Below are 26,435 nucleotides of genomic sequence, written 5' to 3'. Positions count from 1 at the left end.
ACAGGATCCGTAGAAAACATTCATGCATTCTCTAACTTCATGTCATTTGGCATCCCTTGATGACAGTTGGACTCTGTCCAGCAAAACACTTCGTACCCTCTGTACAGTAATGTTATAGGAAGAGGGCGTCCGTTCAACGCCTAAATTCTCGTAGCACCAATAAAGCATCGCCTCTTGGAGCATACTTCTCCTGCAGTCGATCGGTAAAGCCTTCTCCGGTATCAACGGTATACACGTTTCTCACTAAATGATAAGAGTAATCAGGTACAAATGTAGAAATGTCATACATTCCTCTCTGTGGGTTTCTTGTACAGGCGTTGATTTATTCTCAGTGCTTTAGTAAAATGCTCAATAATATTTTCGTGATATGAACATCTTTTTACACAGTTAAACATTAAAATGAAACACAAAATTACAACACTTACGACCAATACTCTGCAACATCGAGCGAATTCTATGTTCCTTACAACAGTTCGCCTTCAGTTCAAGAAGAAGGCCAAGATGAACTCTGGAGCAAACGATTCATAGTTTGGAGTTCGTCACACTCGCACTTGACGTTGCGACCGCTAGGTTGGCCCTCAGTCTTTCTTCTCCTGTCCTGTGTTCGAAGATTTCCCTATGATCTAGTTTTTATTGGAGTCACGTGATATGCGTTCCATAGCTGTCGTCTGTCCTGGTACGCCGGAAACATTCGCTTTGCACGACTATTTCTTATCTTTTCATGTGATGCACTTAATTCCTGTCACATTCGCAGGACGCTTTTCTTGAAATTTTTATTGGCTTTCGATAGTGGGCCAATACAGCTATCTCAACACTGAATATATGATCCTACAATTTGTTTTGACAGTGCAGAGTATACATTAGTTGAAGTTGAACTCTGCTACGAAGTTACATAGGCTTAACAAAGGGCAAATTCCGACGTAAAATAATTTTTACATCCACAATATACTAAAATGAAAATGTCGTGTGACTAGAGCCTCCCGTCGGGTAGAGCGTTCGCCGAGTGCAAGTCTTTCAATTTGACACCACTTCCGCGACTTGTGCGTCGATGGGGATGAGATGAGGATGATTAAGACAACACAACACCCAGTCCCTGATCGGAGAAAATCTCCGACTCAGCCGGGAATCGAAACCGGGTTCTTAGCATTGAAATTCTGTAGCGCTGACCACTCAGCTACCGGGGGCGGACCACAGTATACTGAAACGAGTAAATACGACGAAAATGTATTACAAGATACACGGAGGTAGCGTATTATAAAAACCCTACTAGTTACACAGTAAAGAGATAAAACGCAGTTGGCAGACATTTGGGATGTTCCCAGTTCTTTTCTTGAAGCTCGTCTTCTGAAATGGAGGTACGGACCAGTGTAGTACGAGTCTTTCCGCATTGCAATCTCGTCGCTTCCTATTCAGAGCTGTTTTCTGTGCGAATACTAGTAAGGGCTATCCCTGCAAGCTAATGCAGCTGTCAATTGATGTAGCTATCATGCAAACTTTCTGGCAGATTAGAACTGTGTGCCGGTCCGGGACTCGAACCCCGAATCCTTGCCTTTGGCAGGCTCTGTTCCTACGGACTGAGCTATCTAGGGACGACTCCCGGCGCGTACTGACAACTCTGTCTCTACCTATACCTCTCTCCTACTTTCCACGCTTCGTAGTATATCTTTTCTTGCGGGGTGGCTAGTCCGACAAGATATTCACGTGAACTTCTGTGAAGTTTAGTAGGTAGGAGATAGGTACTGAGGGAAGTCGAGCTGTGACTCGCGCCAGGATAGCTCAGCTGATAAAAGCATTGTCCGTGAAAGTAAAGACTCCGGGTTCGAGACCCAGTGTGGCACACAGTTTGAACCAGCCAGGATGTTTCAAAACAGCGTACACGTCGCTGCAAAGTGAACGTCCATACTGTAAGGCTTTAATGCAACCTACAAGTCTCATGGAGGGCTGTGTCCAGTTGTGTCCCATGGGATGATGGGTACTAACTTAAGCGTGCGTAATCTGTGACAGATTATTGGAGCGCCGTTGCTGATGTACGTATACTGTACTTGACACCCCATTACTATCCAGTCCGTTTGTACAGCCAGATGCTCCGAACTGTAAATTGAAATTCTTAATTGTACAGTTATTTGTACTTACTAGTGTAACAGATTACGAGTCATGTAAACTTGTATTCCAGTTACGAAAACGTATGGTTTCCAGACGATGAAGGAGGGCGCGCTTTTGAGATTCAGCAGTGTTGGTTAGTGACGGATACGACGGACATGACGTAGTTCGACGGGAAACCAAACAAGTGTTGTGGGCGGCAGCTGCTAACACAGGAGGTCTTTTCGTAGCCCGCTGCTGGTACATCCTGCGTCCGTGAATAGCCGTTCCGTGCCAGCTCTCCGTCGGAAACGGTGGCTCAGGTCCCTGTCTGTCGGCTACTTGCTGTCCAGAGCTGTTTAAGAAGGGAAAGGTGCAGCATGGCCGACTCTCAGTACTGCACTCTAGAAAGACACCACCTCGTCGTGCTAGGCTACGCAATTCGTATTTTCGTTTCATCTTCCACAAGAGGGTACTAAAAAGTAATGTCTCCGAATTCTTTACGTGAAAACTCCTAAGGATTTTTAAACGAAACAGGCGTTATGAACGTTCTGCATCTTTACTGTTAATGTCTACATACTTGTCGCCCTCTGTCGCTAGAGGGCTCGGAATTGTGGCGTGTAGCATGGCGGTAGTAACGTTACTACACTACTGGCCATTAAAATTGGTACACCAAGAAGAAATGCAGATGATAAACGAGTATTCATTGGACAAATATATTATACTAGAACTGACATGTGATTACATTTTGTCCGCAGCTCGTGGTCGTGCGGTAGCGTTCTCGCTTCCCGCGCCCGGGTTCCCGGGTTCGATTCCCGGCGGGGTCAGGGATTTTCTCTGCCTCGTGATGACTGGGTGTTGTGTGACGTCCTTAGGTTAGTTAGGTTTAAGTAGTTTTAAGTTCCAGGGGACTGATGACCATAGATGTTAAGTCCCAAAGTGCTCAGAGCCATTTGAACCATTTGATTACATTTTCACACAATTTGGGTGCATAGATCCTGAGAAATCAGTACCCAGAACAACCACCTCTGGCCGTCATAACGGCCTTGATACGCCTGGTCATTGAGTCAAACAGAGCTTGGATGGCGTGTACAGGTACAGCTGCCCATGCAGCTTCAACACGATACCACAGTTCATCAAGAGCAGTGACTGGCGTATTGTGACGAGCCAGTTCCTCGGCCACCATTGACCAGACGTTTACAATTAGTGAGAGATATGGAGAATGTGCTGGCCAGGGCAGCAGTCGAACATTTTCTGTATCCAGAGAGGCCCTTACAGGACCTGCAACATGCGGTCGTGCATTATCCTGCTGAAATGTAGGGTTTCGCAGGGATCGAATGAAGGGTAGAGCCACAGGTCGTAACACATTTGAAATGTAACGTCCACTGATCAAAGTGCCGTCAATGCGAACAAGAGGTGACCGAGACGTGTAACCAATGGCACCCCATGCCATCACGCCGGGTGATACGCCAATGTGCGTTCACCGCGATGTTGCGAAACACGGATGCGACCATCATGATGCTGTAAAGAGAATCTGGATTCATCCCAAAAAATGACGTGCGTGAGACCCGGCGTACTGTAATAGAGTTTCGAATTCGAAGAATTCGTCCACACATAGACCACCCTCTCCTTCTCTATGACAATGCCACATCACACACGAGCGGTGCCTGCAGCGGTCCGACGCCTTGGGTTCACTATTATCGATCATCCTCCATACTGTCCCGATCTGGCCCACCAGATTTTCATCTGTTTCGAAAAAGAACACCTTCTAGAGCTTCACTTTGACAGTGATGAAGCGATGCAAACACAGGTGAGGTTGCGTTCCTTCAATAAAGTTACATTCCACAGTGACGGTATCAAAAAACTGGCCTCTCGTTGGCAGAAAGGTGTTCGTCGCCACCGTGACGCTGTTGAGAAATAAATATGTAGACTTGAAGAATAAATATGTAGAATGTTATTAACATTTGTTTTATTTAAAAAGCTTTAAACATTTTCACAAAAATATCGGAGGCATTACTTTCCATCACGCCCTCTTACACAAATGTTGAGTAATGGCGCACAGGTCCAGAACTTTTACGAACGTACCTCTGTGTTGTGCTTTTATACCTAGATCGCTTCTTATGATGCCTCATCCACTTTCAGCTTGCACCTTTCCCCTACAGAAGGACTAGTTAGGAAGCGAACGTCGCCGTGGTATGCAAATATCTCGTGTTTCAAACGTGAGTAATGTTCTTACTTGGAGGCTGCGCTCATGGCAGGCTATCGATAACAAGGTTTAGAAATTCTTTTACTGTATTTTTCTGCCTCGGATAATACAGATGGTACCATAACCGGTTTTGACTTCTTAACAAGTCGTCATCAGATGATTTGAGTACGTTACATAGTAACTCGTCAAGGCACAGCTGAACAGGCTCTTCTCCTGTCCTGTTCAGTTATACTTTGATGAATTACTATGTAAATTATAAGGTATTACGTCATCTGAAGACGAATTGAAAATGGTTATACCATCTGTGAGATGCGAGGCTGAAAAGTGTAATGAAAGAATTTCCTTTACAAGGCCTTCCTTGATGTTCCTGTAAGATAGAATCCCAAGTCTGTGAAAATAAGTTTAGGATTCGAGCCTCGGCGGGTTCTAGCACATTTTCTCCTACTCACAGCTTCGCCTCTGAAAATGCATTCCGCGTGTGAAAAACTCCTGGTTGCTCTTTGATTCCGAAACCGTATTAAACTATTGACGGTCTTGTAAGTGGCTGCGTAAGTTATTTCACAGCTAAAGGAAACAAAGGGTGGTATCACCACTTATGGGACATTGCATGGGTCAACAATGCGGTGTCCAAATCAACCTTCGGATTGATCACATCATTTTCCAACAAAAACCGGGGTTTCTTTTCGATGGCCATTCGGCTTCTTTTTCACGTTCCGATTGATATTTGCGTATGGAATCGACACACGAGATGTTTCTCTCAGTTATTATAAAATTATGAGCAAATATCATGTTCCTTGTGATGGAATTAACGGTGCTCTCTGTAGTAACGCTCTAATTAGAGTATCATGCGTATGTTTTGGACTTATGTGTGGTATTGGAATAGTAACATGCAGCTTGGAATATGGTGTTATCCGACAACTGTGCAGGTTTTATCTGTGAGCATTTGACGTGTTGTTGTGAAACCCAGCGCACCGTTCATCGCTGAAGAAGTGTCCGCATGGGCACAGATTTCAGCCGAACGAAGACCTGCAGCTCACAGATGGCGAACTACTCCGCCAACTGCCCACGGCCTTCTCTGCTCGAGGCGAGGATTTATCTCAGTGGAATAACTGCGCTAACGTCCGCAGGTAAGTCAGTAAGTTTTTAGTAAAACTCTGGCTCGTTTCCATTTCAACCTTCCTCTCTTCTGTGATATAAGCCTGCTTACGAAGTTGACTGGTAACATTTAGGACTTCTGTCGTAGTAGAACTGAATAATTCGAAACACTGATTTGTTACGAAAGACGAAATAATGAACCTGTCTAAACAGCAGTGCTTGTTGTGCGTTCTGTTTCATTCTCGCTGATTTTACGACTCTGTCGATAAATATCCGTGTCATTCTTCGCTGCTTCTAGCACTTAGACAATTTTCCGTCTCCTCCTTCGCGTCTGGCGAACAACTGCACCTATGTTATGAGGTTAGCGTAAATTCAAACCATCGGTATCAAGTGGCAGTGCCGAATTGAAACGTATGTTGAAAAGCTATTAAACAAACATTTGATCCATTATGCGCTCCGTATAGGAAGAGCGGAGATGAATAATTAAAAGAGTAAAGGCGATATTAAGGTACAATTATAGCTTTGGAAGACTTGTGTTATAATTTTTTATTGCTGGATAATACATGCAATCAAATATCCGAAAATATGGTTCATTGTACCGAAGGAATTAGCAGAGTTTAAAGTCTCATTGACGTTATGATCATTAGAGATGGAACATTGTCTCAGGTTTGGAAGGAGGGACTAAGGAAACAGCCGAGACCTTTTTGAGGAACCTCTTTCTCTGTATGTGCTACTGAGAAACCACCACATCGTCATGGTAGGACACGGATCCAATACTATTACATGCCTTAATCAGTGCGCTACATCGCTCCGTTCATTATTATCAGCCGGTATTTGATACTGATTTTCTAATTTCTTGCATATCGGTAATAAAACACCTTTCTGTCTCTGGTTAACGACCGTCCAAAGCAGTCCTACTATCTCTATGTATTCCTGCCTTTTCCCTGCTACTGTAGTACATGTTTCCACCATCCTGTAGATTCCAGGTATCTTTCACCTGAATTTCTAATTTCTCGTCATTCCTCAGATTTTTACTTTCTGTTTAATTTATACGGTGTATTATAGGAACTGCAATACCAATCGTTTTACCGGTCTTATAGACTCTCGAGATGATAATTATGCCCAATCTGCTGCGCTCACTTGTCCTACTCGTCAACATTAGCCGACCTCAATAAAACAGGTGTTGAGGCTCTTCCACATCAATTAAGTCATACGAAGCCACTTGCCTTTGTATTGGTCTACAGGATATTTAGATGTCATTTGTTGTTCATACGCGCTCACGTAAGGGGCCTGAATGTTGCCTTAATTTTTTTTATGACTGTCGATGGAACATAACAATGACCTGGCGTATGCACATTACTTGCACAACCTCAAATGAACAGCTGTTTGTACTAAAAATGAAACTACAAGGCTTCGAAACCGGTCTGAAAAATAAATACCAGTATAACGCTACTGAGTGCGAATCTAAACGAGTTAATGAGGGTCTGGATCCGCTAGATTTCCCTGAATTAAAAGTTAAAATATATCATATCACGAAATAAAAAAGTTACAAGTAAAACAATTAATGACATATTATTTTAATCATCGCAAGAGGCTATTCGCTTCGTGTCTCGCTTCTCCTTTCAGTGATACAGCCCTTCACCTCACTCACACACTGAAGTACCATAAGTAAAAGCCTGTCAAGTCTATAATAACACTGAGAGGAAATTTTACTTCCAAAAGCCAAAAAGTTGACAAAAAAGTGGTCCTTTAATTCTATAAATTTTACGGTATAGTGATTCAGTATCAAGAAAACGTATTGTTTATTAGCTTATGTCACGACAAATTAAATCTCTACCCGAATCGCAAAATGATTATGAGGCACTGTCTCTGAAAGGAAAAGTTCTAGCTTTGGGTTCCGATCTGGTACGCAGGTTTAATCTATCGGGACATTCCATGTAGGTGCACTATCTCTTTTGAGCAGGCGCCAGAGTTTAGCGTACTGTGAAGGCATGTGTAATGCACGTTGCAGAACACTTGTAATATATCTGCTGAGACCTATCGGCTAGCTCCTACGTCAGCCATAATGCATTACGTTCACTGCCGAACTCTATCTCATTGTCAGTCCCACATTCCGAAAATTTTAGGCTGCGTAAATTAAAAAAAGAAGATATCAGTGGGAAGGGGTTCGCAAATACGTTTGTGGCCAAAAGTCACGAAAAATCCGTTGCTGTTCGTCCCAAAGGACAACTCCGTAGATAATAAGACCTTATTTTGCTACTTTATACTCTTTATCTTCAAGAGAGTCATTCCACTAAGTAGCTACGAATCGAAGCCGAAATGTGCTACCATTCTTCCTGAAGCAAAATTAATAGCCCTTAATGGATGTCTGAGTGAATAGATTTGCCTTACTACGTAGCTAGAATTGGTTCCAGAGATGTTTCATGGAGTTTACACGGTGTATCTGTCAGGAACCACAGTCTAATGATCCTTCTTTTAGCAACAGGAACATTATCATTCTGATACATCAAAAGATTCCCAAGTATTGTCGCAATGTTAAAACATATTGTTATTTTTATAGACACCTGGGTTTATTCTATTATCAATCTAAACAAATAATCCGAATTGGAACTAATAAAAATAGTCGGAGGCCATCACACCATCTTAACCGACTTCAGTACCATGATAAAACGCTCAATTGAGTAACAATAAACATATTTTTGTAAAAAGTTTTTCCTTGTTTTGGTGCGATAAACCCGTCTTACATGTCACTAACGGTGTTTCTGATACATCCTCTAGTACATTGTGTGACCAAAAGTCATGGGAAGACACTGGGTGTAATGTCGGTCTTCGGCTGTCACAAAATTCGACAAACTCACTTCTGAGAGAGAGCGCACTTTTGTTTACATAACATCGGACATTACAGAAAATATTTCCATTAATTTATTAAGAAAGCCCCACAACGTTTTAAGAACCGCAAAGGTGAAAAAAAGGAGCGGATGAAGCATCATGCGAACACAGTTCACATTGCTTCATTAACTCAGACCCTCTACCAACTACGCTGCACTTACCTTCAAGAACAAACGACCTTGTATTTTATGTTACGATCTTCTAAAGGCTTTGATTGCCGATATATTATTAATTGACATAAATTATAACAAATCTTACCAAGAACGATGCGTTTTTTATGAATCTTCCATGTGCTGTTGCCTTGAAACGGCGTACTTTCATAACACGTGTCTTATAACACGAAAATAAGTAAATATGGAATTTCTTTAACCACCAATATGAAGTTTCTGTTCTTTTATTACAACAAATCGTACCAACAACGACGGGTGTTCGAGAGATCCTCAGTCTGTTGGTTTTAGAAGCAGTTTATATTCATCGGGTGTAAGATGTGACATAAAGCCCAACCAATATGCCCGGACCTTCAACTGAAAACGACAAATACAATATAGGGTCTCGTATGTTTTGCTTGTGACGTAGAAGGCGTTCTTGCCTCTTATTGGTCCAGTCTTTCTCAGTACATTGCCTGAAGTATCGAAGAACCTATTTTGTGTTTTGCGCGAGGTAACTGCTCCTCAACGTGAAATAGAGGCAGTGACGTCACAAAACTCTTGCAGTTCCACATTATCGTTAGCTAACTCATCCCGTGTCAGGACAACTTATTACCGACATGCGACGCACGAGACAAAATACGCGACGTGTTTGTTGTGGGTTGGCAGGAGAGCCAACCCAGGAATACTAGAGGAAGCCGAAAGGCACGCGTTTTAGCTCACGCAGACTGGCGTGAGGTCTGGAACAGGACAAGGAAATTAGAATTTAGAAAAACGGACGTAGCTGGTGGAATACTTAATTTTAATCCGTTAAAGGTGAACGTCGGTCTGACGGTACATGATCAACAAGATCAATAGTAACTGATAATGGCCCCTTGCTAGGTCGTAGCAAATGACGTAGCTGAAGGCTATGCTAACTATCGTCTCGGCAAATGAGAGCGTATTTTGTCAGTGAACCATCGCTAGCAAAGTCGGTTGTACAACTGAGGCGAGTGCTAGGAAGTCTCTCTAGACCTGCCGTGTGGCGGCGCTCGGTCTGCAATCACTGATAGTGGCGACACGCGGGTCCGACGTATACTAACGGACCGCGGCCGATTTAAAGGCTACCACCTAGCAAGTGCGGTGTCTGGCGGTGACACCACAGTGTTCCTCCACAAATTTACTTGGAAACGTGTGAGAAACCGGAGTAATTCTGCTACACGATTAAATGTCTAAATTATGACCGCCAGTCATACTCTGACACGCGAAACAGGGTTAAGACTGTCACTGCCACCATACCATTAATAAATGTCTTGTAATTACTCAAATTCATTCAGAACACTCTTTAAATACGATCACTAGATTACAAAACGTACATCGCAAATAATAGCTACAGCGCCTCCAATCAATTAGTTTCTGTTTCTACATCTACTTACCTATTCCGCAAGCCAACGCATGGTGCTTGGCTGGGGGGGGGGGGGGTGCTGTATACCACTTCCAGTCTTTTCCTTTCTCATTCCACTCGCAAATAGAGCGACAGAAAAGGACTGTCCATGTGCCTCAGTACGAGCCCTAATTTCTCTTATCTCCGTGGTCCTTACAGAAAATGTACGTCGGAGGCAGGAGAATCGTTCTGCAGTCAGCTTGAAATGCCGGTTCTAAGAACGAAAGAACGTCTTTCTTCCCTCCAGGCATTCCCATTTGAGTTCACGAAGCATCGCTGTAATACTCACGTGTTGAACAAACCTGCCGATAACAAATCGAGCACCCCGTCTCTGAATTGCTTCGATGTCTTCCTACAATCCGACTTAGTGCGGATCCCAAAAACTCGAGCAGTAATCAAGAATGGGTGGCACTAGTGTTCCATATGCTGTCATCCTTTGTACATAAGCTACACTTTATCCTACAGTTTTTGCAGCAAACCGAGGTCGATCATTCGCCTTCCCTACTATTGGTCACTTTTGACTTTATATGCTCTTTCCATTTCATACCGTTTTGAAACGTTACGCCTAAATATGAAGTCGATGTGACTGTATCACGCTGCACACTACTAAAGCTGTATTCGAACATTACAAGATTTATTTTCCTGTTCATACGCATTAACTTATATTTTCAAACAACTCTCACCGATAATATCCTTTATAAACGAAACAGGACAGCGCTTTATAAACGAAACAGGATGACGATACAAAGTCAAAAAAGGAAAGAGACACACACAAAAACATCACAAGTTTCCATGTGAAAAACAAAATCTACTACACCTCCCCAAGACCGCTTTGTACATTACGTACCATCTCCAGCTAGCTAAAGGCTCCAAACTACATTGCGGCGTCTCCCTTTCGAGCACGTGTGCTATAGCAAAAGTGCAACAAAAACAACAGCTTTAGCGGAAATTCACACCACTGCTCCCGGCGCCCTCTGGATCTCTTTTAAAGCTTTCGTACTAGCAGAACAATTTTAATCGTCGCAGAGCATCACTTACGATTTGATAAACGCAACGCTCTCAAAACATCGGGCTCCAAACCCGCTCCACGAAATCGTTTTAATATCCAGGCCCGGTTTAAAGCAGAAGCCGAGAGGGCCATCAAAGGAATTACAACTTTAAGATTTCTATACCGAGCGTGTCACGATTAGCAGCAGCCGCTTAGGTCGTCAAGCTGAGAGGGGTTCCAGGAGCAAGTCCAAGATATGTATGCAGCGTGTATTGCAATTAGTTAAGTAACTCACACTGTACAAGTGTACACGTGAAGAAGGGAGGTGGGGAGGAAGGGAGTGGAGCGCCAAATAATAAGTAGCTAATGTGGAAAAATATTCTCGAACGAGCCCTGTTACCATCCTCACTTTTGTCCTATAACCTCACAAGCAGACTGCAGGCTTTTTCCTTGTACGTTTCCTTCTCCCATTACTAGTTTATTCTCAGCTATGTACTGCTTCCTGCCACGGCTTTGAAAAGTTTATTTCAACAGGCTGTAAGCGGTCAGGCTGAAATATATGCGGTACTGCTTGAGGAAGAGAGTTTATGCTTTACGACTTCCCACCTACCTGCCGGCACAGACAGCTTTTTCCTCGTGACACCGTGACGACAACTAAGCTGAAATGTTCATTCAACATACGGTTCAATACGAAGGGTATCAGTGGATGCTGTGCTACAAATTTATGTGATACAGTTGTAATGAAACTTCCGCTGCCTTCTCAAGTAATTCTTTTTCAGGGCTCCACCATTCACTCACTTCTTTTGCACAGGAATCTGAGTCTTTTACAATCAACCACTCAAGTCTACTGATAATATTATTGTTATCTTACTGGTTCCTTCACGTGGCGCGCCCGATGCACATGGATCTGAGATTAAATCACGCACGATTCGGATTAACTTTTGCATTCCACGAACCGTCGGCGTTATTATGCGACACGAATGCGTACACGTGTCTTCAGTAAGCGCTTTTTAACGCAAAATTTAACACTTTTTGGCGTCACATTCCGCCCAATGTCTCCGATGAGCGATCCAGTCACCTGCACACTCTTACGCGCCAAATGTCACAGCTTGCGTGCCAAAATTAATGTAACGCTGACGGCGCTAAAGTGAGTAGCGATAAGAAATGTAGTTATAAGGGGCTGGAAAACATCTTACATCATGTGACCATCACTCACAACTAAGCCAACACGTCCACCTCAGTTGCTCAATGACCCTATTGGCAACGGATGACACGGCGGTCGGTCGGTTCCGGTGTGCCAATCAGGACCAAATCGCGGTGCTTTGCTTTGTTGAAGCCAGAATTGTAGGCTCCGACTGCAACCCATTTAAAATTACAGAGTGGTCATAATTAAAGTTTCGCTAGTTGAGCTAGCGCAGGAAAATGATTTACCGTGTGGGTACCCAACATTATTGCAACAACATTCAGACGGTGCGCTGCAGGATTTGCGTTTTTAGTCGTGTTAGTTTCATGACTTGCCGTTAGGAATCGGTACTGGTACGACGACGTAGGGTTGAAACACAAGGATCAGTTTTCGTTGCAGTTGCAGACGGGCAGCATGGCGCTGAATGAAATGAGCAGGTCTTTACTCGTAAAGCTGTTTTATCAAAACAACAGCAATAGTGTTGCTGCTCTTCGCGACTATCGGCGCATTAAAGGATTACGGAGAGGTCCTCTTTTCGTATCAGGGTTGAAGAATACAACTCGAAAATTCGAATTAAATGACGATTTGAGAATTGCTCCTGGGAGTGGTGGACGACCAAATACGCCACAAATTGTTGAAGAAGCTGAGAATGCTGGATGCAATATGCGATCATCCGCGGTCCACCACAGTTTCTGGCAGCAATAGAGCAGTCTATAGTGCAGCTCCATGTTGTCGTGGATGCAGATGGTCGTCGCATTGAATAACTTTTGTAATATGGAACGTAAACGTGGTACGTAAGTAACAAACGATACCCTCTCATGTGGAAATTAAAATGTATTTCTGTCAATGGTATATTGTCAATGGTATATTCGTTAGTTCTCTTACGCATGACCTTACGACTGTTTCGACGAAGTTTCACTGACTTACGATCACTAGCTTGTCATGCGGATCCTTTGAAGAAGTGAAAGTATAATTATGAAAAAAGCGCTGCATCATCTCCAATATGGACAAAGCCCTTTTCCGCGGGATACAGGAAACTGGCTTGAGCGGAGCGATGACGGTAGCAAAGCAGATGAGTCCTATCCCCTTCCCCTCCCCCCTCACTTTCCCTGTAAACAGAACCTGGATTCATCCGAAAAAATTACGTTTTGTCATTCGTGCACCCAGGTTCGTCGTTGAGTACACCATCGCAGGCGCTCCTGTCTGTGATGCAGCGTTAAGGGTAACCGCAGCCATGGTCTCCTAGCTGATAGTCCACGCTGCAGCAAACATCGAACTGTTCGTGCAGATGGTTGTTGTCTTGCAAACGTCCCCATCTGTTGTCTCAGGGATCGAGACGTGGCTGCACGATCCGTTACAGCCATGCGGATAAGATGCCAGTCATCTCGACTGCTAATGATACGAGGCCGTTGGGATCCAGCACGGCGTCCGATATTACCCACCGATTGCATATTCTGCTAACAGTCATTGGATCTCGACCAACGCAAGCAGCAATGTCGCGATACGATAAACCACAATTGCGATAGGCTACAATCCGACCTTTATCAAAGTCGGATACGTGATGGTACGCATTTCTCCTCCTTACACGAGGCATCACAACAACGTTTCACCAGGCAACGCCGGTCAACTGCTGTTTGTGTATGGGAAATCGGTTGGAAACTTTCCTCATGTCAGCACGTTGCAGGTGTCGCCACCGGCGCCAACATTGTGTGAATGCTCTGAAAAGCTAATCATTTGCATATCACAGCATCTTCTTCCTGTCTGTTAAATTTCGCGTCTGTATCACGTCATCTTCGTGGTGTAGCAGTTTTAATGGCCAGTATATAATCTCCGACGTGCTACGGCCCATGAGCCTTATATTATCATCTCACCACGTTCAACGTCGTTTAACTCACGATTGCGACCATGTTTAGTACGGACCTGTCTGCAACATGCTGCTCCGACATGTCCATATTCGCGCCACACGCCGCGTCTAGACGCAACATTTGGACGTCAAAGGCAAAAATTTTGTGCTAAGTTCCTATGGGACCAAACTGCTGAGGTCATCGTTCCCTAGGCTTATACACTAAACTAACGTATGCTAAGGACAACACATACACCCATTCCCGAGGGAGGACTCGAGCCTCCGACTGGGGGATCTGCGCGAACCGTGGCAAGGTGCTCAAGACCACGCGGCTACCCCGCGCGGCTCGTCATAGGCGGCACATTTTCAAATCGGATAACATTCACGTGACTTTTGGCATCTCTGTTAGGCTTATTACTGTTCAGAGGAAATGCCGTAACTGGAAACTTTTGGCTACGTGGTGTAGCTTTCTAGTGCAACAATGTGATGTGACGTGTTGAGGGACAAATATTTTACAGGAAGTGTGCATGTACGAAACGTGTGTAAAAGCCCGATCTGCTGGTGTGATTGTGTTTACGTGTTGTTTCGCAGAGACGGCGCATCGACTGGAGCAAGCACCCCACTGTGCCGCGACCCAGCCTCATCCCAGAGCCGGTGACGGCTTTCGCGGCACGCCGACCGGCACCCCACACCCCGTCCGTCAGTTCAGCAGCAACCGTGGTGCGGGTACCTCTGCCCGTGCCCGTGCACCGCAGGGTGCACTTCCAGGGGCTGCCCGGCACCTCCATCATCCGCCGATACTGAACTGCAGCACCCGCCGATACTCAATATCTCCACCTCCTAATTTCTACTCTGCTCTTAATTTTTCTGTATCCCTCTTAACTGTATGGACAATCAACACAACATGTCTTACCTGAATTTGTCTCTTCTAAATATAAACAACCATGCTTTGCTCTGTGTTAAAGTGTTTCTATGAAAAGTAAATCTTGATAAATTCACATGGAATGGTGCAAAGTAACTAACGCAAGGAGAAGCTCCGTGCAGTACTGAAATATCACTGTGCTACGTCAAACTGAAAATCAGACAGCCACACCATACAGCCAAAGAACGAACTTTCCTTTGTTCCTCAACATGGTAAATGCTTTGCCACTGTTAATGTTTATTTTAGGAAAACGGCTTCCCGATATACTGTCATATAATGTACTACCATTTATTACTTAATATCGTGAAGCCTTCTGGCACCGTACATATTTTTCATGTTTTAATAAACGCTTCCTCCGATTTCTTACACTATTCCACCATTAGAAAAACATACACCACGGAAAAAAATATCTCAGGGTATTGCATTGTTTTTTAACTGCCTGCGTAATTCTTGCAACATTGCACTCCAGTTTTTAATCCGTTAACATCGTTCGCTAGTATGTCTAGTAATCACAAATGTATAACATTGTTATCGACATAAACTCGCATTTAATTCCCAGTAATTACAGGCCAACAAACTTAACTGACAGGTATTTAGACTATAAGGAAACCATGTATTTGTACATCTGTAACTAAACTAATCCGTTTCTGTCTCAATATGCTGTTGCACAATGCTTAGTTATGCAGTGTTTCTAACGTACGATTTCTTGTTCGACTTCGTTTGTAATAGTCCAGTGTAAAGGACAAAATAAATGAGTTAATGAACCGAATACTTGTGTCTGATTGATTTTATCACTGACAATACGTCCTTACCTTAAATCCTGCATAGCATTATTTCCTTTTGAATTTCATAAATGGTAGAAGTTAGTTTTCTAGAATAAGATGGTGCACACGACAGTAAATATTTGTATAATACGATAAAAAAACATTTTACAACCAAGATCGCGTAAATATTTATTATCGACAATCGGTTTCGACAGGCTTTGCTAAAATTTTTCCTACAATACGCGTTCATTGTGAGTTGGAACCTCATGCCAATTAGTCATATTAGTGGATAAAATGCACCCCATTATGTAAAGGTTTACCAGAAATAAAAAGTTTACGATCAAAAAGCATCTTATGCACATGGCCATGTCCGTAGATGTAGCGCTGACAGATGATTGTTAAGCCTTAAAAAAACATATTATAGAGTAAAATGTGCAATAGCACCTAAGATGGCGTCTATGTCGCAACTTATACGCCGTCAAAGGTGGTTGATCAATAAATGGAGCATGTCAAGCTAACGTAAACAGATGTGCTATTGTACTGTATATTCTGTTTTTTTAAAGACCTAACATTAAGTAGTGTGTAAGCTTAGGGACTGATGACCGTAGCAGTTAAGTTCCATAAGATTTCACACACATTTTGAAGAAAGACCTAACAATAATTTGTGAGCGCTACATACATCAATATGGCCATGTGCACGAAGTGCTTTTTGACCGTAAACGTTTTATTTCTGACAAACCTTTGCATAATGTGCTACATTTCATCCTTTAATATGATAACTTGACACAATGAAAAAGCCTGTCGAAACTGGTTATCGAAAATGAACAAGTATTTATGCCGTCTTGGCTATAAAAAGTTCGTTACAAAGTGAAAGAGATCCTTCTCCTCATTTCTCAGTATGAGAAATTTCGAGCAGTTTTTATAGCAGAGTGAGGAAAATCACTAGGAATCAAGCAAGCAAGCAACACTTTGTGATCGACATCACTTCTGATTCGAAATTCAAACTTGTCGACGTAGAGATTGTTCCACAAAATTTCGGGAGAACTGTTGGGTGTTGGGAATTTGGTGCCACATCTTTTCGGTGCATAGTCTTCTGGCCATTTTTAGCCAGTGTACACCTAAAGATAGCCAGAAGACTTTGCTGCGACCGACCGCCAGCAATGATCGGTGAGTCTTTGACAGTGCTAGCAACTCGTTCTGGAGAAAACCACAAAATGAGCTTTGCCCCAAGATCTCGAGACGAGCGCCAATAGGACACACGTCAAAAACTGGCCGCTAAAGTCTCAACAGTTTTATAGTTCTCCCATAAATTTCATGGAATTCTAGCCCTAAGTTGAGAGGCTGGATTTTTTTTGTTTTTTCTTTTTTGCGGCTTTCAAGCAGGAAGGTGAACGGCGCATCCAGAACGCGTCATGACATCTGGCAAGCTGCCAGGAAAGCCAGCATGCAACACGTGGCTGCACGGCGCCTCGGTTGTTAGCAACACACAGTAGTGCCTAAAGCGAAATGTGGTTCGCTGCCGCAGTACTGTCCAGTGCTATGCCTCTCTCAGACCTCTGTGGAGTTGTTGCAGTGGGAGGTGACGGCTCAACGCAACAGCGGCGCCACAGACGGCGTAGCAGCTTGGCGCGCATCTTCACCCGGGGCAGACCCCCTCTACAACACCTCAACAATCCCTCCAGCTCTCCAGCTTCGCTTCTTTCCTTTCCGTTTATTCTAATCGCCTGACGACCCCATGCAAGGCATCTACGCTAGCGCTCACAGTTCACATCATTCACCAGAGTTTATTTGTACGAGTTGGAGCCTGCCCAAGCGATCTCTTAACGTACTAAATCAGGTATACTAATGAAACAACTATTTATATCCCCAATTGTACAAATTCAAGAAGATATGGGGGATATCTGAAACACCGTTTAGGAAAATATCGACATAGTAGGGTATAGAGAACAACAGGTCAATACAACACAAGCCGGCCGCAGTGGCCGAGCGGTTCTACGCGCTTCAGTCTGGAACCGCGCGACCGCTACGGTCGCAGGTTCGAATCCTGCCTCGGGCATGGATGTGTGTGGTGTTCTTATGTTAGTTAGGTTAAAGTAGTTCTAAGTTCTAGGGGACTGATGACCTCAGCTGTTAAGTCCCACAGTGCTCAGAGCCATTTGAACCATTTTTGAACACGACACAACCATCTCAAAAAGAACGACAAGTAATTCAAATGGCTCTGAGCACTATGGGAAACATCTGAGGTCATCAGTTCCCTAGACATAGAATTACTAAAACCTAACTAACCCAAGGACATCACACACATCCCTGCCCGAGGCAGGATTCGAACTTGCGACCGTAGCAGCAGCGCGATTCCGGCCTCAAGCGCGTAGAACCGCTCTGCCACAACGGCTGGCAAGACAAGTAAGTCAAAAAATATCTACAGATCTTTCCACTCTTCTAAAGCTAGTTGTACTCAAAAGTAAACAACATGTGTTTTAATTTGTATATACACACACTAGCTCAATCTATTTCCAGTCGCCGGCCGGAGTGGCCGTGCGGTTCTGGGCGCTACAGTCTGTAGCCGAGCGACCGCTACGGTCGCAGGTTCGAATCCTGCCTCGGGCATGGATGTGTGTGAAGTCCTTAGGTTAGTTAGGTTTAATTAGTTCTAAGTTCTAGGCGACTGATGACCTCAGACGTTAAGTCGCATAGTACTCAGAGCCATTTGACCATTTTTTTAATTTCCAGTCATGTCATCTACTAAGTAGATCGCCGGGGCCGAAAAGGAAGCGTTCGAAGGAGCTGTAGATAAAAGAGCAGAACACACGCACTTGTTCTTAACACAAATAATCACATTCCATAAGGTTATCTACGGCTATAAGTTTAATTACACTGTCCAGTCACATTAATGTGGCCACCTGCCGAAAGCATGAATAACCACTTTTAGCAGACCGGACGGCTGTGAGACGAAGAGGAAGAGAGTCAATGAGGTTCTGGAAGGACCGACAGGGATGTGGGGCCACGCCGAGTCCAGTGTTGTGGTGTCTCGGTTGAGGCTCCATGTGGCGAAGACTCCGATCGAGGTGGTCCCGAGTATTCTCAATTGGGTATAAATCCGGGGAACTTGATGGCCAGGGAAGTACGACATACTCATCCTGGAGCTCCTCAAAACACGCAAGTACTCTGCGAGCTGTGTAACACGTTGCATTGTCCTGCTGGTAGGTGCCAACATGCCGAGGAAAAACAAACTGCACGTAGGAGTGAACGTCCTCAGGGATACATGCATACTTGTGTTGATCGACTGTGCCTTCCGCAATGATGAGGTCACTCAGGGAATGCCACGAAAACGTTCCCCAGATCATAATCATCCTTGCTCTGGCCTGAATCCTACCGATGATTGTTGCAGGGTCGTACATGTCAAAGGCCAGCTGTTCTGTGCAGCATAAAACGCGATTCACCTGAAAAGGTCACTGTCGCCACTAAGCTGGTGTCAAATTGCGGTACTGTAGTGCAAATTCCAGATTTCGTCGCCATGCATGGGCGCCTTCTGTGGAGTCGCATACACAACAATGTTCGATGAACTGTCGCTGACGAGACACTGTTGGTATCTCCTTTGTTTATCCGGGTGGTCAGTTGGTCAATATTCGCACGTCTATTCACCTATACACATCTCTGCAGCTGGCATTCACCCCTGTCATTTATGGCCTGTGGTGCACGATTCTCGGCGGCAGTTCTGATTTTGCCATGCCCAGTATACGTTAACCATGGTGGCACACTAATAGTATACAAATTCAACCGTTTCGGAAAATTTTGCACTCTTGGACCGAAAGCCAATGATCACACTCTTCTGGACGTTAGATAAACTGCTCCCTTTCGCATTATGACAAGACTACATTGTTTTCCGGATCTCTCCGACATGCTTTATACAGCCTCTACCTGCGCCCTGTGAGTGGTTATTCCAAACTGACGTCAAACATAGGGTTGGTGACATTAATGTGAGTGGACTGTATAGGAAGAATGGCCCTAAGGAGGTTAACCCATCAGGCTCATGCAGCCTTGAAAAAGAAGATTACTAGACGCAACTGGTTTTCAAAAAGTCTTAAGAATTATTATCATCAAATTTACAAGACCTAGAAGCTGTCAGTAAAGTCACACCAAGAAGGGGTTCAAGGAAGAAGACAGAATGACCAAACAACAGACATGCATGACACAATGAAAACACAAGGTGGGGGAGTTTTCTACTTGGGTCGTCATACCACCAAATCTTCCTTTCCAACATTTCCACATTCCCTTCTCCTGAAATGGCCTGACCAACCAAAGTGAGTGCCTGGGATGACAACGGAGCATTTTGTAACTGACACCAGCGCTTCAGTCAACTCTGTGCATCATCCACCAATACTGGACATCTTCAGCACACTTCTCAACTCTCTTCATCAATCTCCAATACTGAACCTCTACAGCAAGCTCCTCAACTCTCAAAATCAGTTGCTGACACTGAACTTCATCAGCGCACTTCTTAGCCCCTCACACCATCTACCAATACGAAACCTCTCCAGCATTTTTCTCAACACTCTACACCATCTGCCATCACTGAACCTCTCCAGCATTTTTCTCAACACTCTACATCATCTGCCATCACTGAATCTCTTCAGCACACTTCTCATATCCCTATGCATTTGCCAGTACTAAACCTCTCAAGTATATTTCTCGAGTATCTACATCATACTGAACCTCTCCAACACACTTCTCATCTCTGCACACCATTTGCCAATACTGAACCTCTTTAGCACACTTCTCAACTCCTTACTCATCCTCCAATACTGAACCTCTCCAGTACACTTCTTAACTTCTGCTTCATACTGAAACTCTTTAGAAGACTTTTCAACTCTCTACACTATCTGTCAATACTGAATCTCTCCAGCACACTTCTTATTCATCTGAAAATACTGAACCTCTTCAGCACACTTCTCAATCCTCTACACCAGCTACTGATACTGAAACTCTTCAGCACAGTTCTCAGCTGCCTACTGATCCGCCAATACTGGACCTCTTCAGCACACTTCTCAATCCTCTACACCAGCTACTGATACTGGATGTCTTCAGCCACAGTTCTCAGCTGCCTACTGATCACCAATTCTGAACCTCTTTAGCACACTTCTCAATCCTCTACGCCAGCTACTGATATTGAACCTCTTCAGCACAGTTCTCAGCTGTCTACTGATCTGCCAATACTGAACCTCTTCAGCACACTTCTCAATCCTCTACACCAGCTACTGACACTGAACCTCATCAGCACAGTTCTCAGCTGCCTACTGATCCTCCAATATACTGAGCCTCTTCAGCACACCTCTCAATTCTCTACACCAGCTACTGATACTGAACCTCTTCAGCCACAGTTCTCAGCTGCCTACTGATCTGCCAATACTGAACCTTTTCAGCACACTTCTCAACCCTCTGTACCAACTGCCAATGCTGAACCTCTTCAACACACTTGTCAACCACCTACGTCACCGCCAATACTGAACCTCAACAGTACACTTCTTAACTATCTAGAGCGTTCGATGATTCTGAACCTCTTGAGCACACTTTTCTTTACACCATTCGCCAATACTGAATCTCTTCAGCACATCTTTAAACTCTCTAAACCATCCACCGAAACTAAACGTCTCCACTACATCTCTCAAGTTTCTGCATTATCTGCCGATTCTGACAGGGGAACCTCCCCATCGCACCCCCCTCAGATTTAGTTATAAGTTGGCACAGTGGATAGGCCTTGAAAAACTGAACATAGATCAATCGAGAAAACAGGAAGAAGTTGCGTGGAACTATGAAAAAAATAAGCAAAATATTCAAACTGAGTAGTCCATGCGCAACATACGCAACATGAAGGACGCCGTGAGCTCAGGAGCGCTGTGGTCCCGTGGTTAGCGTGAGCAGCTGCAGCACGAGAGGTCCTAGGTTCAAGTCTTCCCTCGAGTGAAAAGTTTACTTTTTTTATTTTCGCAAAGATATGTTCTTTGCTTTCTTTCATTGACGTCACTGTTCACTGTAATAAGTTTAGTGTCTGTCTATTGCAACCGCACCGCAAAACCGTGCGATTAGTAGACGAAATGACGTGCCTCTCCAATGGGAACCGAAAGCATTTGATCGGAAGGTCATAGGTCAACCGATTCCTCCACAGGAAACCACGTCTGATGTATTCAATACGACACTGGTGACGGCATGTGCGCCACATGACAGGAATATATTGTCGACCCACCTAACTTGTGCACTTGGCAAATGGGTTAAAAAATATTCTTCTACCTTGCCCGATTTAGGTTTTCTTGTGGATGTGATAATCACTCCCAAAAAAGTGATGAAAACATAAGAGTTTGAGTGCCTGAACTTTGATAATTGTCTGAAAATAAAAAATTGAACTTTTCCCTCGAGGGAAGGCTTGAACCAAGAACCTCTCGTTCTGCAGCTACTCACACGAACCACGGGACCACGGCGCTGCTGAGCTCACGCTATCCTTCATGTTGCATATCTTGCACATGGACTACTCAGTATGTATATTTTGCTTATTTTTTTCATAGTTCCACACAACATCTTCCTGTTTTCTCGATTGATCTGTGTTCAGTTTTTCAAGGCCTATCCACTGTACGAACTTATAACTAAATCTGAGGGGGGTGCGGTGGGGGGGGGGGGGTTTCCTTGTGAGCAAACGTGCAATTTGGGTTGTATCTGTTCCACATTGCACGGTACTTTTCCTCTGAAGAGGAGAATGACAGAGGCGCAAAAGTTGGTGTTTGTTGTATTTTTTAATTACTCTGCAAGCACGGGTATCGCCCAGCACAAGCTTGAGTTGGTCGCGCTCCGGCTGCCCGCACGGCCCCCTGCTCTCGAACCCCGACGCGCTTGCGCGGCTGCGGCGGCGCGCTGCCAGCGAGGTGACGGCGAGCGAGCGTGATGTGTTGCTGTTGTCGGTGCGGCAGACGCCCACGTACACGTCGACGGTGCCGCGCCATTACGTGGTGCTGGACGCCCCCGACCGGCCGCGGCGAGCCGAGGAGCAGTACTCGTACTCGTACACGCAGACGAGCGAGCAGCGCCGCCTCGACGACGACGGCCGGCCCAAGCGCTCGTACAGCTCGGCCGTGGAGCGCGTGGAGCGCTCGACCGGCTCGGGCCCCGGCTCCTACAGCTACAGCACCGAGAGGTCGTCGCGCAGCAGCGACTACCCGGGCTCCTACCACTCCTCCTACTCCTCCAGCACCTCGGGCCGGCTGCCCGGCGGCACCACCTACCGCCACTTCTCCTACCGCGTCTAGGCTCCAGGTCGCCACGCCGACGACCGGCGCCTCACGTCCACACCCCTGTCCCCACACCTGTCCTCTTCGTTACGTCTTGCAAGCCCCCCCCCCCCAAATGCATACCTCCTACCCAGTTAACTAAAAAGTCACCTTTGTCCAGCCTCGCCTTGTGCTACGTCATAACCTCATAATCGCCGAGCTACGAGAATCGCATAATTGTGCAACTAAAACCTTGACATCTTCTGGAGATTTTAGCCAGTCCCTTATCGAATTGGGTTTGCCATAACATCGAAACTCTGATATTGTACCTACAAATGGAGACTAGTCAAACCTACATTTACTAATAACAGACTTACAAAAACCACCCTAAGGGTTAAAACTCTCCTCTTTCCTGATTTTCAGAAAACAACAATTTTTCGCTGTTTCCATAAAATGTCCGCCGCATGCGTGAACGCGTCACGGTGTAAAATGTTCCAACGTTTCGGCCACTATTGCAGGTGGTCACCATCAGGGTGTAAAATGTTCCAACGTTTCGGCCATGCTGCGCCCGGTCATCATCAGGAGGGTAAAATTTTCCAACGTTTCAGCCCCGCCGGCAGGTGGCCGAAACGTTGGAACATTTTACATCCTGATGATGGCCATCGGCGATAGTGGCCGAAACGCTGGAACATTTTACACCATGGCGCGCTTGCACAATCGGAAGACTTTCACTGAAACTTGCACCACTGCAGATGTGTATAATACTGTTAGCAATCGGCGAGACAGAAGCAACTCGGTGCTTTGTAAGAAAAACACCTTTCCCTCTCTTCGCTTGCGCTTCTCGACGTGTCCTGACTGCCTTTGCCTCTCTCTCCCGCTTCTTTTACCCTATTCCCTCCAGTGACGCGCCGGTCATCGCGATTTACGAACGAATGGCACAAACCTCTAGATTCGTACCTTTTTTTTATAACTCCGCGAGATTGCAAATTAACCGTTCTAATACAGCAGTTGTGCCAAAGAGATTAGTTACTAGCAGTGTTTAGACTGATTAACGTTTTGTACTCCCTCTAACCCGCGTGACTAAGTTAGGAGAGAAGTAGAGAAGTGTTGAGCGGCGAGAAGAGGAGGCTAGATGGAGCTGCGGCCGGTCGGGCGCTCGTCGTCACCCGCTGCAGCGCGAGCCTGCTGCCGCCCCCGCCTGTGTGTGTGCTGTGTCTTTCTCCTCTATTCTCGCTCACCTCTGTTTTATCCTTGCCCGGCCCGGGACCTGCGCCCTGCAGTACGAACCTGCCCATCTGTATCCGGGATATGGAAAGGTGAGTGCCGGCGCGTGCCTGTTGCTGCTGCTGCTATGGAAGGCGGATCTGCTGTGAGGAAGTCACGACATTCCACACTGACGTCACCACACGCTACACTTCCGCCTGGATCTCACAAGGTCTTGGGGTCTTACAAGAGGTAATGCCCAAAAGGCTTCCTGACCTATATCATTGACGCCGGTTTACAGTAGGGTTTGGAGCATACACTGTATTCAAACATTATGAATCACCTCGAAGGGGACGATCTATTGATACGTAATCAGCGTGCAAGCAGAACACAGCATGATGTTATCAATGGAGAGACGTCTACAGACGTTAAAGCAACCTCTGGCGTGCCACAGGGGAGTGTTATGGGACCATTGCTTTTCACAATATATACAGGGTGTTACAAAAAGGTACGGCCAAACTTTCAGGAAACATTCCTCACACACAAATAAAGAAAAGATGTTATGTGGACATGTGTCCGGAAACCCTTAATTTCCATGTTAGAGCTCATTTTAGTTTCGTCACCTACGCTTCCACCTATGCTCAATGGAGCACGTTATCATGATTTCATACAGGATACTCTACCTGTGCTGCTAGAACATGTGCCTTTACAAGTACGACACAACATGTGGTTTCATGCACGATAGAGCTCCTGCACATTTCAGTCGAAGTGTTCGTACGCTTCTCAACAACAGATTCGGTGACCGATGGATTGGTAGAGGCGGACCAATTCCATGGCCTCCACGCTCTCCTGACCTCAACTCTCTTGACTTTCATTTATGGGGGCATTTGAAGGCTCTTGTCTACGCAACCCCGGTACCAAATGTAGAGACTCTTCGTGCTCGTATTGTGGACGGCTGTGATACAATACGCCATTCTCCAGGGCTGCATCAGCGCATCAGGGATTCCATGCGACGAAGGGTGGATGCATGTATCCTCGCTAACGGAGGACATTTTGAACATTTCCTGTAACAAAGTGTTTGAAGTCACGCTGGTACGTTCTGTTGCTGTGTGTTTCCATTCCATGATTAATGTGATTTGAAGAGAAGTAATAAAATGAGCTCTAACATGGAAAGTAAGCGTTTCCGGACACATGTCCACCTTACCGGGTGGGATTGACGGAGGACATCGAAAGGGTGCAAAAAAGGGCAGCTCGTTTTGTATTATCACGTAATAGGGGAGAGAGTGTGGCAGATATGATACGCGAGTTGGGATGGAAGTCATTAAAGCAAAGACGTTTTTCGTCGCGGCGAGATCTATTTACGAAATTTCAGTCACCAACTTTCTCTTCCGAATGCGAAAATATTTTGTTGAGCCCAACCTACATAGGTAGGAACGATCATCAAAATAAAATAAGAGAAATCAGAGCTCGAACAGAAAGGTTTAGGTGTTCGTTTTTCCCGCGCGCTGTTCGGGAGTGGAATGGTAGAGAGATAGTATGATTGTGGTTCGATGAACCCTCTGCCAAGCACTTAAATGTGAATTGCAGAGTAATCATGTAGATGTAGATGTAGATATAGACTGAAATAAGTGGCTCTCTCATAAAATTCTACTCTCCTCTCCTTCACCAGCTGCTTTTCACGTGGCTGGGACAGAAGTTCCACACTCGACTTTATGTGGACGGGTACTAGCCGAGCGTGGCCCGACAAGCACGTCGACCTTCCGTCCAGCTATGGAAACCTACAGGGAGTGGACAAAAATATGGAAACACCAGAAACAGAACACAATACCATGCCTGATACGGTGTAGGAGATCAGTTGGCATTCGAAACACATTCCAGTCTCCACGTGGATAAATACAGGTCCTGTATGGTTTTCAAGGGAACCTTACACCGCTCTTCCTGCAAAATAGTGGCAAGTTTAGGTAACGACGATGGAGGTGGATAGCGATGACGCACCCTCCTCTCCAGAGTATACCACATCTGGTGACTGTGGTGACCAGGGAGAATGGACAATTCATCCTCGAGCTCTCAAAAGCAGTGTTGGGCGATGTGAGCTGTGAAAACGGCGACCCTGTTATCTTGGGACATAGCATCACCATTGGTCAACAAACACTGTACCATGGGATGGACTTAACTGCTAAGGTCATCAGTCCCTAAGCGTACACAGTACTTAAGCTAAATTATCCTAAGGACACACACACACACCCATTCCCGAGGGAGAACTCGAACCTCCGCCGGGAGCAGCCGCATAGTCCATGACTGCAGCGCCTTAGACCGCTCGGCTAATCCCGCGCGGCCGATATAATGCACTGAAAACTACACAGAACTTTGTTTCGATGACGACTGACACTTACAACGCATTGGAGACATTGCAGAGGTGCCGTTCGTGGTCAAATACAACA

At 45.1% G+C, this 26,435-nt stretch overlaps 1 protein-coding gene across 7 annotated transcripts in view; it reads left to right on the top strand.

Annotated features, from left to right (window-relative positions):
* Positions 1–26,435, top strand: part of LOC126467984 (uncharacterized) — a 119,876-nt gene that overhangs the window by 24,008 nt on the left and 69,433 nt on the right. For 4 of the 7 annotated variants that reach the window (XM_050096517.1, XM_050096518.1, XM_050096510.1 and 1 more), the window contains exon 2: positions 24,072–24,107. The exons of 2 other annotated variants lie outside the window; for them this stretch is intronic. In XM_050096517.1, the coding sequence (XP_049952474.1) occupies positions 24,072–24,107 (36 nt within the window). Of the gene's footprint in view, positions 1–22,828; positions 24,108–26,435 lie in introns of those variants that run through there. One more of the 7 variants, XM_050096515.1, reaches the window with a different exon arrangement.

The sequence above is a fragment of the Schistocerca serialis genome, chromosome 1 (assembly GCF_023864345.2).
Source record: "Schistocerca serialis cubense isolate TAMUIC-IGC-003099 chromosome 1, iqSchSeri2.2, whole genome shotgun sequence".
NCBI classification, from domain to species: Eukaryota; Metazoa; Arthropoda; class Insecta; order Orthoptera; family Acrididae; genus Schistocerca; species Schistocerca serialis.
This window is presented reverse-complemented; position numbering and strand designations above follow the sequence as displayed.